The sequence below is a fragment of the Carassius auratus genome, chromosome 21 (assembly GCF_003368295.1).
Source record: "Carassius auratus strain Wakin chromosome 21, ASM336829v1, whole genome shotgun sequence".
Taxonomy (NCBI): domain Eukaryota; kingdom Metazoa; phylum Chordata; class Actinopteri; order Cypriniformes; family Cyprinidae; genus Carassius; species Carassius auratus.
This window is the reverse complement of record NC_039263.1, coordinates 12,985,372-13,002,658: the sequence shown is the minus strand read 5'-3', so window position 1 is coordinate 13,002,658 and position 17,287 is coordinate 12,985,372. Positions and strand designations below refer to the sequence as shown.

General features: G+C 38.7%; 1 protein-coding gene and 1 long non-coding RNA gene across 2 annotated transcripts; both read left to right on the top strand.

Moving 5' to 3' along the window:
• Positions 1-7,939: 7,939 nt before the first annotated feature.
• LOC113039196 (uncharacterized) lies at positions 7,940-10,681 on the top strand. Its single transcript, XR_003274896.1, has 2 exons — positions 7,940-8,840; positions 8,971-10,681. It is a non-coding gene; the product is annotated as an uncharacterized LOC113039196 (long non-coding RNA).
• A 1,269-nt stretch (positions 10,682-11,950) lies between these two features.
• Positions 11,951-16,627, top strand: LOC113039195 (thread biopolymer filament subunit alpha-like). The gene is made up of 10 exons (XM_026197084.1): positions 11,951-12,519; positions 12,650-12,861; positions 13,548-13,608; positions 13,684-13,779; positions 13,876-14,052; positions 14,791-14,916; positions 15,003-15,116; positions 15,252-15,358; positions 15,432-15,703; positions 16,241-16,627. The coding sequence occupies exons 1-10, from the start codon at positions 12,001-12,003 to the stop codon at positions 16,258-16,260; spliced, it is 1,704 nt and encodes a 567-aa protein (XP_026052869.1). The 5' UTR covers positions 11,951-12,000; the 3' UTR covers positions 16,261-16,627.
• The last annotated feature ends 660 nt before the right edge of the window (positions 16,628-17,287 follow it).

Sequence of the window (17,287 nt, the reverse complement as noted above, 5' to 3'; positions counted from 1 at the left end):
AATGCCTGTCATTAATAATTCTCCCTCATGTAGTTCCAAACCCATAAGACCTTCGTTAATCTTTGGAACCCACATTAAGATATTTATGATTTGAGAGCTTTCTGACCCTGTAGACGGCAATACTTTTGTGACGTGACATTCAGCCAAGTATGGTGACCCATACTCAGAATTCGTTCCCTGCATTTAACCCATCCAAAGTGCACACACACAGAGCAGCGACCACACACACACACTGTGAACACACACCCGGAGCAGTGGGCAGCCATCCATTTATGCTGTGGCGCCCGGGGTATACACAAAGAAAGAATGTATTACTTGTATTCTCGCTGTAGTGTTGTTGCCACCACCGCTGCCGTGTCATAAAGATGCTGTGAGCTTCCAAATATGGTTAGGGCCGTAACATTTCCTTTAAACACACTTGAGGTATTTGGCCAATCACAATGCACTGAAGAGCTGGCCAATCAAAGCTCAACACGCTTTTCAGAATTATGTGCTTTGTAAAAATGCATATCAAAGGCAGGGCAGAGAGGAGTGCCAATTATGTACGATATGTGGAACATATATATTAGTGGTGGCCCATTATCGGCGTTAACGTGCTGCGTTAACGTGAGACTCTTATCGGGTGATAAAAAAAAATAAAATAGCCGTTACTCTATTCTCAAAGTTGGATTGGGAGCTGGGTATATACTACGCTAGCTATGATGACTTTCACCTTGATATTTTAGTGCAGATGTATACCTAGCCGAAGCTGTAGGGGGCGAGAATGACTCTTTAAACCTGTGTGTATGCCTACTGTGAAATTACCACATCAAACGTGGTTCAGGGAATTTTTTTTTTTTAAAGAAGCTCAATGGAAACCTCGACAAGATGCACACCTGTTTCACACAGGTTGATTGCAACTTGTGCAATGTGGAATTTGTTTACAGCTTTCTCAAGCAGTTTGTGATGCATTTTGGAAACAGGAGATGAGCCCCTGGTCTAATGCACCACCTGGCTTGAGAAACCCGTTCTCAAAGACTTAACGTTCCTTTTAGTCCTTATTTTATTTGGGTAGCATACATATTCTGAATGCCTTTGGCAGAAACAGTGAGATTAATCTAGATTAAAAAAATAAATGTATACTCACACTAATATATATATATATATATATATATATATATATATTAACCTTAAACCACAAACAAATTGCATTGCACCAAATACCCAAAATAATTATAATTTTAGCAACAACTCATACCCCTTCATACACCAAATTGTGCAAAAACAGGCAAAAAGAAAAAGATTTTTAGGTACCTTTGCAAATGTATTTATTTATTCTTGCAAAATTTCACAATTGAAATGCGTAAGTATAACTCGGTACCTGAAACACCTTTGGCAGTTATTATATACTCTTTTTGGGTACAAAGTGAGAAGCTTTTGCACATCTGCATTTGGACTTTTTTTGCCATTCTTCTAAGCAGACCGTCTCAAGTTCTATCAGATTGAATGGGGACCGCTGGTGGACCGCTATTTTCAGGTTTATCCAGAGATATGTGTTTGAGTCACAGAACTTGTCTGGTTCACTCAGTGAGTTTACAGAGCTATCTTAGATGTGTATTAACATTTACATTTAATCATTTTAGCAGACGGTTTTACCCAAAGTGACTTTCAAATGAGAACAAAAGAAGCAGTCAGGTCAACAAGAGAACAACAACAGTATACAACAGGCTTTTTCTCTTTTTTTTATATAGAAGAAAAGGAAAAGTGCTAATATTAGTTGGTTAAGTGCTGGCGAAAAAGATGAAGTCTTTAGATGTTTCTAGAAAATGAGAAAAGACTCCGCTGTACGAATTGAGATTGGGAGGTCATTCCACCAGCTTTTTTGGGGTGGCACCACAAGGCAGCATTCACTTTAAGAGTGCAAGCTTTCTTGTAGGCAAGCATTAGTACCTTGAATTTGATGCAAGTGGCTACTGGTAGCCAGTGTAACCTGATGAGGAGAGGAGTAACGTGAGCTTTTTTTTTTGCTCATTGAAGACAATCCTCGCTGCTGCATTCTGGATCAATTGCAGAGGCTTGATAGTACATGCAGGAAGGCCCACCAGGAGAGCATTACAATAGTCCAGTCTGGAGAGAACAAGAGCTTGGAGAAGAAGTTGGGTGGCTTGCTCTGATAGGAAGGGTCTAATCTTCCTATATTTGTATAGGGCAAATCTGCAGGACCGGGTCATTGTAGCAATGTGGACTGTGAAGCTTAACTGATGATCCATCGCAACTCCTAGGTTTCTAGCTATCCTGGAAGGAGTTATGGTTGATGAAAACCCAGCTGTATAGAGGAGTTGTGATGAAACTATGGGTTAGCTGGAATCACCAGGAGTTCTGTCTTCGTAAGGTTGAGCTTAAGGGGATGGTCATTCATCCATCTAGAAATGTCACTCAGACAGGCTGAAATAAGAACAGCTACTGTTGGGTCATCTGGTTGGAATGAGAACTAGAGTTGGGTGTCATCAGCGTAGCAGTAATAAGAAAAGCCATGCTTCTGAATGACAGATCCTAATGACGTCGTGTAGATGGAGAAGAGAAGTGGTCCAAGTACTGAACCTTGAGGAACCCCAGTAGCAAGTTGTTGTGACTTAGAAACATCACCCCTCCAAGACATGCTGAAGGATCTATCAGAGATTTAGGACTTCAACCACAGAAGTGCGGTTCCAGAGATGCCCATCTTTCTGAGGGTGGACAGGAGAATCTGGTGATTAACAGTGTCAAAAGCAGCAGACAGGTCCAGTAAGATGAGTACTGAGGATTTTGTAGCTGCTCTTGCCAGTCGCAGGGCTTCAGTAACCGTGAGCAGGGCAGTCTTTTAATGCTGAGGGAAATGTTCCAGAGTGAAGAGAGGAGTTGATAATCTGAGTAAGTGAAGGTATGACTGAAGGAGAGATGGCTTGAAGGAGGTGAGTGGGGATCGGATTAAGTGGACAAGTAGAAGCATGATTGGACATGATAAGTTTGGAAACATCCATCTCTGAGAGTGGAGAGGAGGAGAAAGAGTGTGCATCGGTCATTGTGAAGTTGTCCTCAGTCTGCGGTGTGGAGAATTGGTTACTGATTGTTCTTGTCTTATTTGTGAAGAAAACTGCTGTCTGCTGTAAGAGTTGATGGAGGAGGTGGTGGAGGCAGATTAAGAAGAGAAGAGAAAGTTTTGAAGAGTGTCCGAGCGTCACTACAGCTGTTAATTTTGTTGTGGTAGTGGGATGTTTTAGCAGTGAAGACATTTGCAGAGAAGGAAGAGAGGAGATACTGTTTTCTTGATTTATGCCATTTCCTCTCTGCAGCCCTGAGTTTAGAGCGATGTTCATGGAGAACCTCGGATAGCCAGGGGGTGGTGCGTGCTGGTCTAGATGACAGTGGGCAAAAGTTGTCCAAGCAAGAGGTTGAAGTGGAATAAAGAGTGTTCATAGCACTGTTCATGTCCAGAGCTGAAAACTGAGAGAGTGCAGGAAGCGAGGATGAAACCACAGAAGAAAGGCGAGATGGAGAGAGTAAGCGCAGGTTCCATCGAAAGGTGACCTGCGTTGGAGTGTTTGCTGCTTCAGGAGTAAGTGCTAGGTTAGCACTAATGAGGAAGTTGTCTGAGGTGTGCAGTGGAGCAACTGAAGAGTTTTCCACGGAGCAACACCGCATGTAGATGAGGTTGAGACTGGAATGATTAGCAATAGAAGAAATTAAGTCTGCTTTGTTAACAGCAGACTGGCAGTTCCAGAGACCAACTGGAATAGAGAGTGTAGTAGTAAAGGTCAGTAGGACAGGCCGTAGATTTGTGACCAAAATAAGTATTTGAGAACAAGCTATACAAAAAGTAAGGTACTCGAAGAAAGGGGAAAAAAAGCAGTACTCAAGTGCCCCGTCGGTGTCCTTTTTCGGTGGAGTATTGCAGGTGTCGATGGTCTTTACACCCGTCGGTCTTTCAAGGGCTTCCAAAACCACTAATTAAGTAAGAGAAGAAACAGCCGGGCAAAAGAGAAGGACAGCTGTTTGTAAGTGTTTTGCCTCATTTTCTCATTAGGCTACTGTGTGATCGTCATTGCTAGGAAAGTTTGGTTTAAATTATGTGTCTTACCCTGGTAAATACGTGCTGAAAGTGGCGCTTAGTTTTGCGTTTGCCTATCACAGGACTGGCCAGTTTCGGTCTGCTAAATAGTGAGGCGTGGCCAAAGCCAGTAAAAGTAAATTAGCTGTTTTTTATTTAATTAGTTATTTAGGGTCATTGTCCTGTCAGAAGGTAAACATTTTGTCGAATCTGAGGTTCTGAGCTCTCTGAACCAGGTTTTCATGAAGGATATATCTGTATTTTGCTGCAGTGAGCTTTCCTTTAGCCCTGAAAAGTACCCACACCCCCACAGCATGATACTGCCACCAGCATGCTTCATTGGGAAGTGTTGAGCGGTGCCTGGTTTCTCTCAGACATGATGCTTGGAATCAATGCTGATTGGTTCATCAGACAAACATTTTTTTTTTTTTTTTACAGTCTGAGAGTCCTTTGTGTGCCTTTTTTTCCCTCCCTCTATTTCTCAAATTTGCAAGAGAACCGCTCTAGGAAAGGTCCTGGATGTTCCAGACTTATTCCATTAAGGACTGTGGAAGCCTGTGCTCCTTTTAACCTTTAGTGCAGCAAAACTTTTTTTTTTTGTAGTCTTCACCAGATCTCAACATAATCCTGTCTCTCAGCTCTGCAAGCCATTCTTGCGTTTTCATCTTTTAGACCTTCTATAAAGGATTGCGTGCCAGATGTTTTTGACAGTGATGAGAAATGTTTCTTGAGCACCAACTCTTTATTTATTAAGGTTCATGTTACACTTAAGACTGAAATAATGGCTGCAGAAAAATCAGCTTAAAAAAAAATCAGCTTTATAAAATTGTAATAAAATTTCACATCATTACTGTTTCTGTATTTTCGATCAAATAAAAGCAGCCTTGATGAGACTATTTTCAATTAGAAAATACATTAGGCTTCAACTTTTGATTTGATGGAAACTTGAATGCACATTTAATGGTGCTGTCCTGTATACTGGAAATACACAGTGAAGGCATGATAGGGAATGGTTCTTTTCACAGTGGGCTTGTTTTTACTCACTTTGTGTGGTTCGGAGATGACTTGTTTATTTGTCTTTGATTCTTATCACTTATCACCTTTACCGAACATCTGCAGACAGGTGATACTCGTAGTGTTGTGGTGGATATGACAGGCATGCACCTTGATGTATTGTGTTTGTATATGACTGGGCTGCATATATTCTCTTTGTGTTCTGGGTTTGTGTGTGTAGAGTCATCTATCACAGGCATGAGTTTATTAGGCGCCTTCATCCTGCCTGGAAAGCTATTTCCCTTGGTGCTATTTCTCCCCTCTAATGACTGTTTCAGCACTGAGGAGTGTGTAGCCCTTCAGTCATTACTCTGTAGCATTGTGCACCCAGAGCTTAATGTACATGCATATGTTAATGATTATACAAATTCAGATTGCAGCTATTATTTTTCTTAACAAAGAAGGATTGTTAAAGAAATCGCTTACCTAAAAATTGAAAATACTCATCATTTACATTCTTGTGTCATTCTGAACTTCTGTGCCTTTCTTCTTTGGAAGTTTAGCAGCATTCCTCAGTGCTATAAGGGTGGATTGAAACCAGCAAAAAGACAAAAATGTTGCTTTGAAAAAGCCATGATAACAATTCAAGTTCAATGGAAAAAAAAAAAAGCTTGGACAGTTCGCTATAAATATCTTCTTGTATGTTCCATGAAAAAAAAAAGAATATCACTTGCTCACTGATATATCCTCTGCAGTGAATGGGTGCCATCAGAATGAAATTTCAAATAGCTAATAAAAACAACACAATAATCCACACGACTCCAGTCCATCAATTAACATCTTGTGAAGTGAAAATTTGCGTCTGTGAGAAACAAACCCTTTAAGGCATTTTAACTTTAAACTGTCACTTTTGGCCAAAAAACTGAGTCCTTAATCTATAATAACACCTCCTCAAGTGAAAAAGTCTAATCCCTGTTGTCCTCTCACATTAAAAACCACAGGAATATTTGTTTAGAACGGGTTTCGACTGTTTTTGTGGATTGATGCTTGATCTGTGCATATTTCTCTCCCTATTCAGAAGAGAAAACGTTTTCATTCGAGGAAGCAATATTATTGATAGAGGACTTGTTTAAGGTTAAAAACCTTTTAATTCTTCATAAGACTTAATTGATGGAATGGAGTTGTGTTGATTATTGTGATGTTTTTATGAGCTGTTTGGACTTTCAATCTGATAGCACCCATTCACTGCAGAGAAACCAATGGTGAGCAAGTGATGCATTGCTAAATTTATCAGAATAATTTCCAAAGAAACAGCCTCATTTACATATTTGATGGTCTGAGAAAGTACAATCTCAGCAAATTTTCATTCTTAATTGAACTATTCCTTTAAGGCTAAAGGATGCAAAATAGATGGATAGTATTTTATGAATATCTCCTGTACACCTCAAAGATGAAGCTACAATGCAGTTGAGAAGATTCCATGCTAGTTAATGCCTCTAGCTTGATGTTACCATGGCTCGTCTGTCATAAAGAATGGTTCAACTGCAGTGCCTTTTGGGTGAGCATGAGATGTGCCATGTTGTCATTAGCGACAGAAAAGCTTAGATTTATTACATCTGGTCTATCTGATCTGGTGTAAGAGAGCAGCTCTCCATATACTGTAGACTGTAATACTGTAGAACACTGAAAAGTATGATCTGCAACCTAGAGGTAATGAGATGGCCAAGGCGCTGTTTATCTCTCCTACTCCCTGGATCGTAGCTTTCTATTTCCCGATGGTGACAGTACTGTTGTAAATTATAAGGAATGTGTGAACTGAATTGCCCATTTTTACTTGTTTATGTACAGTATATTGTGGCTGGGGTGAATGGGTTCATATCTAATTATAGAGTATTGGGAGGTCAGCCAAGTGGTTGACTTGCTTATTGGCTCTTGGTCCAGGGGAAGATTATAAGGATATTTAAGCAATTTAGCTCTAGTTTCAAGATGTTTCCAGATCTGTCTGGCCTGTGAAAAGATTGGGGACAGCTGTCACTAGACTTTAGGACCACAAGAGAAGAAATGTCTGACAATAACTGGACCATTTTGGGGTTAAGGGTCGGCATCTTAACCCTGCTTGAGGTAATAGATTATAAGAATGACATTTCAGAGTTTCTTCCTGTGTCAAAGAAGAAACTCAGTGCGAACAGTGAAGAGCCTGAGGTACAGATTAGATTCCATTAAATGAACATCAGCATATCTCTATTTATAAAATTGCTTTCTGCAGTGAAGAAGTAGGCTTGTTTGAATCAGGAGTGACATATGTACAGATCTAGCACCATTTACAAGTAAGAGCAGTTCTAAACTAATATATCGGTGGGTTTAATGGGAGTGAACAACACCCAATGTACTTTTTAATTTTACAAAGCTTCATTAAAGATTATGGAATCATATTTTGGCCAGGAGAAATGGTCAAGTTAAAGTTACCTTGACTGTGACTTGGTGGATTTGTTTTTTACAAATGCACATATTAATGTCTTTTTATGTTAATTGACTAACTAGAGTTGTGATGATTTCTTGTGGATTATTATATGATCTTTTTAATCAGCTGTTTGGACTGTCATTCTGACGGCACCCATTCACTGCAGATGATCCACTGGTGAGCAAGTGATGTAATGCTTTTTTGTCTATGTAGAAAATTATTTTTTCTAGCAGAGTCAAGACTGTGGTTGGTAGCTAGCAATGGAATCTAAACTGTCAGCTCAGTGACAGTATATCATAATGAAATTTCTTGGATATTCTTTGTCTGATACGTTTTAAACCCTAGAGAAATTTACATTCAAATTACCTGTTCAAAGGGAAAATGCATCCCGATTTATGCATGCATGTAATTTACAGCTACAGCATATTTTCAGCACTGGACAGCACCTTCTCTCTAGCTTCTCTTTCTCGGGATTTGTTATTGTTGGTTGTTTTCTCATTCACATGCATGTCCACGCGATCCCTTTCAGTGAAGTGTTTACTGGAGCACTTCATTGATTCACTAGCCTTTGGTGCTCCAAATGTTCCTTCTCATGAGGTTTACTTGGCCGAGTGAGCAGTCCGAAGCTCATGCGTCATTAAAAATAAATGGCGAAAAATGATCGGGGAGCACGAACTGGACCTCGAGATTAATGAGAACGCTCTCTTGGGCTATGTTTTACGTGAAGTCTAAATAAGACAACTATCATACACATTTAAAGGGAAAATTTAAGTCATTTTACCAGACTGCCAGAGTATTCGCACGCTTAAGTTACCTGTGGTTATTCTTAAACGTGAATGAAAGAGACTTTCAGTCAGGCGCGCGCACAGGGAGTGTGACAGAACGGCTTTCGATGCACTTTTACCTCATGACAAACAGTAAAGTTTTATATTTGATTTGTACTTTTTCTCTGCTGGTTTACTGGTAAGCACTTTACTGTGAAACGTGCGTGACACAAACAACGACAGGCTACTAGTACTATAACCTATACATGGTAAGAATCTTCTTTAAACGTCGCAAGGGAACGTTCTTACAACGTCATAAAATTTTAAAACGTGAAAATATTTATTAGTTCAAAAATCGACATCTGTCGTATTACGCACTTACGATAAAACATTAACATCCTTCCCAAGGCTTTCACAACGTAGCCTAGTTGCGGCGAAGGCTCGCAGAATACGTAATGAATACAGGATACGTCAGAGGTCTGTGGGCAGTCATCTTTCCAACCAACACCTTTTTTCCAACACCAATTCAGTGAACGGGACTGGACTGTTATATCAGGTACGGATAGAATATTTAATTAGCATACCTTATTTTCCAAAAGCAGTTTTTGTTGTCTGTTATCTCAATAAAATGAAATGTTTCAAGTTTCGAAACATCCTCATTCTTCTCCTTTCTGAATCATTTTCAGGGCTGTCATGATGGCTAACTGGCTGAAATAAATCCAACGACTAACGGATATTTCTAGTCAGTTCTCTTGGAATTGTAAAGCTGAATTCCCAGATTGTGAACAATGAAGACGTCTGAGATTACGTGGGGCGCTTTTAACGGAGCGACCGAGACTAACGGGACGCGCGCGGAGAAAGTTCAGCACGTGCTCCAGCCCTTCTCATCCACTGTGGCGCTTCTCGTGCTGGGGATGGTCATTATAGGGATTATTTTACTGTCATTGACCACCTATCACTTTCACAAAAGCAAGATGAAGAAGAGGAAGATGCTGAGGGCACAGGAGGAATATGAGCGGGATAACTGTGGCTCCTCTGTCCCCGTCAAAGTGAATCCCGCGCTGAGCCGCTGCGTGATCGCTCGCCCCGCTCCACCGCAACGTCCACCGACAGACACTGACGCTAAACCTCGCGACGGAGTCACGGGCTCCTCATAACTGGACCAATGAAAACTATGACTTTTGTAAATATGTAAGATGAGCAGGCATCTATAATCTGATGATGAGATGAGACTGGACTTTCCTGAAATCATCGTATGGTGGACTTTACACAGTATCTGAATAATGACTGTCCTTTAATTTAAGAACAGCTGAGTTGAATGCGTTATAATTGGAAATCAATGGATGGTGAAACACAACAGTGGGCCAGTGCTTGAGAGAAATCTTGATTTGGGATTCTCTCAAGATGCTGTCCAAGGTGCTGATTGTTATTCTGTACTCCTTTAACCCATTTAATCCCTCAAATTACATAATTTTTTGTGTTGGAATGGTTTAAAAGAGTAGTTGAGGTGTTTTGCACACAGTAAATGACTTTGCAGGCTGTCTTGGTTTCATGTGAACATTTTTAAATGGCTGGTGTAAACTGTCACATGACCTCTGGTTAAATTCCATGTTTGATAATTATAGATTCAGAAAAGCATGTTATTAATGTAGGATTTAAATTGCTCCTTTCATACATGGAGACATGTCAGTGGTTACATATGTGCCTGGTGGGAAACCAAGAACCCCTTTCTAATAATTAACTGATTAGAATCCAATCAATGTATTGTTACAGTAATCAAACACAAAGTAATATTTGTTAATTAATTCTTACTCTTCCTTTTCCGAAACTACCTGATAAAAATACATTAACATGTTTAATGTTAAAATGTAGAATATAAATGTGTTTATATTTTTCAGTCTACAATTGTGAGCATTTTTTATTTTATTTATTTTTTTACTTTTTGTATTATTATTATATTATTTATTTTGTATGCCATTCATTTCATAGGTCTATTCAAGGTGTAATAAAATAAGGATTAAATGGGTTAACTCTGTCTAATCAGGAGTGGAATGATCTAAAACTAGAGCTTTGCTATTCTACTGTTAGGAAAGTTACTATCAGTATTAGACTATATATTTGTTTGTAATTGAAGATGATGATTGAAACAATATTACAGAGCTTAGACAGGAGCTCAGTCAGCATTCTGTTATACTATCCTCTTGAATTTACCATATCCATAACCAAGCATTTAACAGAACCATGTACTAATCATACCGATATTAAAGCACATTTATCTAAAAGATCATTGGTAATATGCTCCTTTCAGATTTGTACCTCTGACTCTTTTATGTTGTTAAAACATACTCTAATAGTTGTGATGACTTACATGTAAATAATAAAGCATATTTGACTACACATCCAGCAGATTAATTGAAATTCTGTATTTTGCCACATTTCCTATGGTATTTTATTTCTGCCAGGCTATTTTCTGTATTTCTGGAGTCTTCTGTATCATTGAGCACATGCTTGGACACTCATAAAGCCTTTGTTTTTCCTCTGGCAAAGTTTCAGCGTAATCCATGCCAAACTGCAGATCATCTTCTAATCATTTGCATCTTGTTATTAGAAAGCATGAGAAAGCACAGCTGAAGACCATTTTAAGACAGATATCTGTTCTTTTCTTATTATTCTGGGTGTTATCTTTAAATGGGATCACACTGCATCTCTGATTATGTGTTTATAAATGTATACATCTCAACAGCTTTCATCAGTGATCTCAGAATGACAGTTTTCTGGAATATTCTTATAATGAAACAATGATTAAAATGAGGCTGATTTTCCATCTCAGTTGACTATATGTCCAAAGATATAAAAGCATGAAATCTCCTGGATGCTGTATTAGGGTCTGGACAAAAACTTTTCATGTCTTTACTGTTTATTTTAAAGGGGTAAAAAAAAAAAAAAGATTCCTGTAACTAAGATACAACTAAACTGATTAAGTAACAGTTAAAACATAGGCTGACCCAGCATTACACCCTGGAAGCTGTTACAGCACGCTGCATACCTGTCAGCAATTTTGCAGCAACTCCAGTTTACCCTTTGGGTGAAAAAAAAGAAACAATTTCACCTGCCTCTCACTGTCACAGCCACCTTGATTTATGACAGGTTCCTCTTACAGATTTGTCAGCTCAGTAACATGAAATTCACGGTTTATCTCCCATGCACGCTTGAATAAGACTAAACACGAATATGAAAAATTTCAAAATGTCAATCATACAATGTTCTCTTGCATTATAGGTTGCATGAAACTGATCAAAAGTGACAGTAAAGATGTTTTTAATGTTGCACAGGAAATCCTGATCTTTTCAAGTTTCTATCAAAGAATCCTGAAAAAAATGGATCAGTTTCCAAAAAAATATTGAACAGCACAACTGTTTTCAGGTCATACTCATACTCATACTCATACTCTCTTTAAATGTGCACAAAGTTGCTGCAGGGTTTGTATTTCTTTCAATCCCACATACCAAGGCTGTTAAATTACCTTCATCAGTGCCTTCAGGGGGGACGCTTGCCTGTGTTTCCACCGGGACATATGGCTTTGACTGACAACAGTGAACCTTTCTGGGCGGCCCTTCAAGGAGCTGTGTATTTAAAGAACAAAGTGTGATCGAGGCATCCTGACTGAGCACCAGGACTCCTTGGCAAGTCCCTGGACCCCAGCTCTGAGTGCAGATATGACAGATTCAAGCTTGCGTATCAGTGGGGGAGCCGTCAGATTTGGAGCCACCTATGGAGGCAACCGTCTGTTCTCGGGAGCCAGGGGCGGTGGAGGCGTTAGCTCGACTCTGTCCCGTTCGCTCGGCTTTGTGAGAGGGGGTGGAGCAGGAGCCAGTCTTGGCCTGGGAGGAGGTTTTGGGGCTGGAGCCGGTGCAGGAGCTGGACTGGGTCTCGGCGGAGGTGCTCTCGCTCTCGGTGGAGGCCTTGGTTTGGGTGCTGGTGGAGCCAGAGCAGCGGGGATCAGGGCTGGTATGGCTCCGCTGAGAGCCCGTCTAGGGGGCCGAGTCTTTAAAATCGGAGGCTATGGTTTCAACCCATCCTTCTTCAGCTCTACCACTACAGTGGACGCAGGTGCCGGTCCAATGCCAAGCATCGACCCAACACTCCCATCACTGGACATGGTGCAGCTCACACGCTTGAAAGAGAAGGAGGAGCTGCAGGCCCTCAATGATAAATTTGCATCTTTCATTGATAAGGTGGGTAAAATTTGGGTTTATTTACAAGCATTTTTACAGATATCAAGCTATGTCAGATAAACATATGGTCAGTAATTAGAAAAGACTTTAACAAATTGGTTCTAATGACTATAACTTTGTCGTTTCACAGGCCAGGTCTCTGGAGCAGCACAACGCAGTACTAAAAGCCAAAATTTCCATGTTTACTAACCCAGAGCAGGGTGGACCTGCTAGCACTTCCATCCTTCTGACCTCTGCCATCGGAACATATAAATCCCAGATCGACAGCCTCACTGCTACTAAAGAGGCCATCATTGCTGAGATTGAACACTATAAAGGCATTATTGAGGATGTTCAGGCCAGGTGAGTCCACAGAATCTGAAGAAACATACTTTCAAGAATTTAAAAAATATATATTAAACTCTACCATTCAAAATTTAGATTTTTTAAAAAGTAATTACGACTTTATTCAGACAGAATGCATAATGTTGAGAGCACCAAATAAGCATATTAGAATGATTTTGAAGGATTATGTGACACATAAGACTTACGTTATGACTGCTGAAATAATCTTAAATAATCTTTCACAATATTACGGTTCTTACTGTATATTTGTTGGAGACTTCTTTCAAAACCATGAAAAAACAGTACCAACCACAAACTTTTGAAAGCTTCATTAAAATATTGCATCAAAGAAACTTCATTGATTACATGACATTAAAGCTAATTTTGGAAGCAGCTTTATCTTTCAATAAGATTTTTCATTACATTTGAGTACATATTCCACTTCACTGCTGCTCAGCGATATTAGTTCTGCCTTCTCTTATTGGCACTTTGTGGTTTGATTTTAATACTCGACATGAATAGTGCTCATCTGTATTGCCAAAGTAATTGCGCAAATGAGTATGTGAAGGATTTTAAACTTTATATCTCTGACCACCTGCTTAGGTGATTGTCACAGGTAAAATATGACCTTTGGGTAAGAAAGGACCAGACAAGAGGACAATTACTGATGTACCTGCATATTCTCTCCTTCTTTATTGTCTCAGGTATGATGAGGAAACTGCTCAAACCAAAACTCTGGAGCTTGACTGGACTGCGCTGAAAGAGGTACGAAACACACGTCATCAGGACAGTACTTTATGGCTTACAAATGAATGCCTCTCACGAAATCTCCTCTATTAGGAAGTGGATAATCTCTACCTTTCCATCTTTGAGTTGCAAACTAGCATCGGTGGTTTGGAGGATCAGATTGCTCTGTCCAAACAGGTGTATGATGCTGTGAGTCTGTGCCTCCGTTTATTTCAGCAGTGTTAAAATGGATCATTAATTTCCCAGTGGCCTAAGCTTGTGTTTGTGTATCTGCATGTGTGTTAGAAAGTGAAAGAGGTGAGGAACATTGTGACTGGTGGTGTGAAGTCAGCAGTGTCTATCTCAGTGGATAATGCAGCCCAGGCACAGGATCTGACCTCAGCACTGACGGAAGTCAAAGCTCACTATGAAGTCCTGGCTCAACGCAGCAAGCAGGACGCCCTCCTCTCAGTGCAGGACAGTGTAAGAAACCTCTGCTCTTTAATAGGATTTAGTATTTAAGTACTAGGTACTGTAATATTTTTATATGAATGCATTTCATATATTATAAATATATGTATCATATTTATTCATATAATTATATTAAATTATATTTATAAATTATATATAAACAGTTTTTAAATTATATCATATATCTCATTTAAATTGTGTGTAGTGTATGTAGTATATAAATATTTTCATAATTTGGTTCTAAATAAATCATTAACATAAAAAATATATATTTGTATTGTGGTTCAAATCAATGTATTAACTGAGATGTTAATAATTAAAATAATTGTATATAATAATTTAATACAATATCATTTTATTTAATTAATCTAATTTTATTTTATTTATTAACATATATCCTGATTGTGTTTTATAAAATGCAATTATGATATAACATTACAAAAAAAAAAGAATATTTCTATAAATTAAGATTATCTTCATATATCTAGTGCAGTTTTAATAGAACATAGTTGTAATGTGATGCCAAAAATGTATCTTTTGATACCAATATGTACTTTATACAAAACGTTCCTAATGAATAATATAAGTCTAATGTATTCTTGTACCAGTTCAAGATGAAACTCAGTTCGTCTTTTACTGACTGGCTCCCCCAAGTGGCCAGTCCTTGTATCGCAGGTCTTGTAGCATGCTTTGGGCAAGGCTAAGGTCAACCCATGACCTCTTTTCTCTCTTTTTTTTTTTTCTCTATAGCTCTCCATGATGTCTGTATCCTCTCAGCCCACATCTCAAACACTCACCTCAGCCAAGGACGAGCTCAGAGTTTACAAACTACAGATTGACTCTGTGCAGAGAGAGATCGAGAGGCTCAAATCTCTGGTAAGCACTTACTATGCTGTCACAAAGGCTTAAAACCCCCTAGATAAAAAGTTCTTGTGAATAACCCATGTCCTTTCCATTGACAGAACTTGCAGTTGGAGTCTCAGGTGGAGGAGGCAGAAGTTCACTCCAGCTCCCACTCAGAAACATACCAGGATCAGGTTCTTATTCTTAAGTCCCAGCTTGATGATCTCAGGAAGGTAAATACATAAATTCATTAAGACCAAATGATAAAAAAACTAACAAGCACCAAGTTATTTTTACTAAATAAAACAATAACATAACCTAGGTTATCACTCAGATTTAGAATCTAAATGGGTTTTTCTCTTCTTTAGCAAATTACTCATTATGGTCAAGAATATCAGGTGCTTCTCGCCAGCAAGATGTCGCTGGATGTTGAAATCACAGCCTATAAGAAACTCCTGGACAGTGAAGAGAACAGGTGAGATTGTTTAACATAAGTGGATGAGATTTTGTTCACTCCACAATCACATTGTATCTGTCTCGTTGACCAGAATGAAATCTGGAGGTGGTGTCACCGTGCACATGTCTAAGACTGTGGTCGGAGGAGGAGGAGGAGGAGGTCTAGGCCTGGGCCTGGGTGCAGGGGGGGCAGGCTTTGGTGGAGGTGCCTCAGGCCTGGGAGGAGGTCTTGGAGGTGGATTTGGGCTGGGGGGAGGCCTAGGAGGTGGTCTTGGGGGTCTAGGACTGGGACTCGGTGGAGGTCTGGGCTTTGGAGGAGGTGCAGGGAGCAGTTACATGTCCTCCAGCCTGAACAGCAGTGCCTGTAAGTATTCATTAATGTTTTCATACATGTACACGTGTTAACTGTTCGCTCCAATCTGAGGCCAAAAACTGGGATTTTAAATCTAATGTAAAGCTGGAAATCAAATGAAAGTTCATGAAGATCATAAACATTTTGAAACAAAGATTAGAAGATGAGTAAGACATGTTTATGATTCTGTTTTAGTGTCAGCCACTAATCAAATAATATAATAATAATATAATAATAAAATAATTCTATTCTATTCTATTCTATTCTATTATATTATATGATATTATATTATAAATAAGTAAATAAATCTGTGACATTGATTGCTGCTTCAAATGAAACAATACACTCTTTTCCATTAATTTTTATTTGCTGATAATACAGTAATAGAAAAGCAATTTACCAGTGTTTTCAGACTTTAAGAGTCCCACTAACATGGTGTTCATCACTGAATCAGAACTCAAATGGTAAAAAAATGACGTGCACGAAGAAATATTTTGCTGTGAAATGTCACGCTGACTTGTAGTCACACTTTCCATTGTTTTCACTCAGTGTCCTCCACTGTTTACTGAAGATTCACAGCCTCCACTCTTCAAGCCACAACAGAATGCTGAGCTTCCACATGAGGCGGCGAGGAAACTTCATGAAGAACACCTCGTATAAGTTTTGACATTATGACCGCACCATCACGTACATTTAAAATAAAAAATGATGATAGATCAGTTCCCCATCTGTGGGGCGATGTTCGATGAGTCTCCAAATTCTGTATTAATTCACCACCAGATCAAAATGTCTGTATTTCCACGCATCACTTCCTGCTACAATAATAATAAAAAAATTCCATTCATGGTTATTACTGAGGAAACCCACAGTGGACTTCAATCTTTCCATGTTATAACGTCAATAACATGTCAGTTCTAATAATGATAATTTCAATTGACATAATTGAATAATAATAATAAAGTATGTCTGTTAAAATATGTAATATGTGACCATGGACCACAAAACCAGTCATAAGGGTAAATGTTTTAAAACTGAGGTTTATACATCACCTGAAAGCTGAATAAATAAGATCCGCAATTGATGTAGGGTTTGTTATGATATGACAATATTTGGCCAAATAACTGGAATCTGAGGGTGCAGAAAAAAAAATTTGATAAAATCGCCTTTAAAGTTGTCAAAATGAAGTTCTAAGTGATGCATATTACTAATCAGAAATGAAATACTGATATATTTATGGTAGGAAATGTACAAAATATCTTCATGGAACATGATCTTTACTTAATATCCTAATTATTTTTTTGGCATAAAAGAAAAATCAATAATTTTGACTCATACAATGTACAAATATAACCATGCTACTTAAGACTAATATTGTGGTCAGGTCACATACAATATATGCAAAGTGTATACAATTCACATATTATTTTTACAATAACGTTCCTTTAGTTAATGTTAATTAATGCATCAGCTAACATTAAGAAACCGAGCAATACATTTGTTACAGTATTTATAATTTTTTTGTTAACATTAACATTAGTTCATTTGACTGTTCATTGCATAGACTGTATAAGGTTCATTGTTAGTTCAAGGTTAGCT

Coding starts and splice junctions, on each gene's coding strand:
- LOC113039195 (XM_026197084.1), top strand. CDS start 12,001: ATGACAGATTCAAGCTTGCGTATCAGTGGGGGAGCCGTCAGATTTGGA. Junction 12,862..13,547: donor ATTGAGGATGTTCAGGCCAG/GTGAGTCCACAG, acceptor TTATTGTCTCAG/GTATGATGAGGAAACTGCTC. Junction 13,780..13,875: donor CCAAACAGGTGTATGATGCT/GTGAGTCTGTGC, acceptor CATGTGTGTTAG/AAAGTGAAAGAGGTGAGGAA.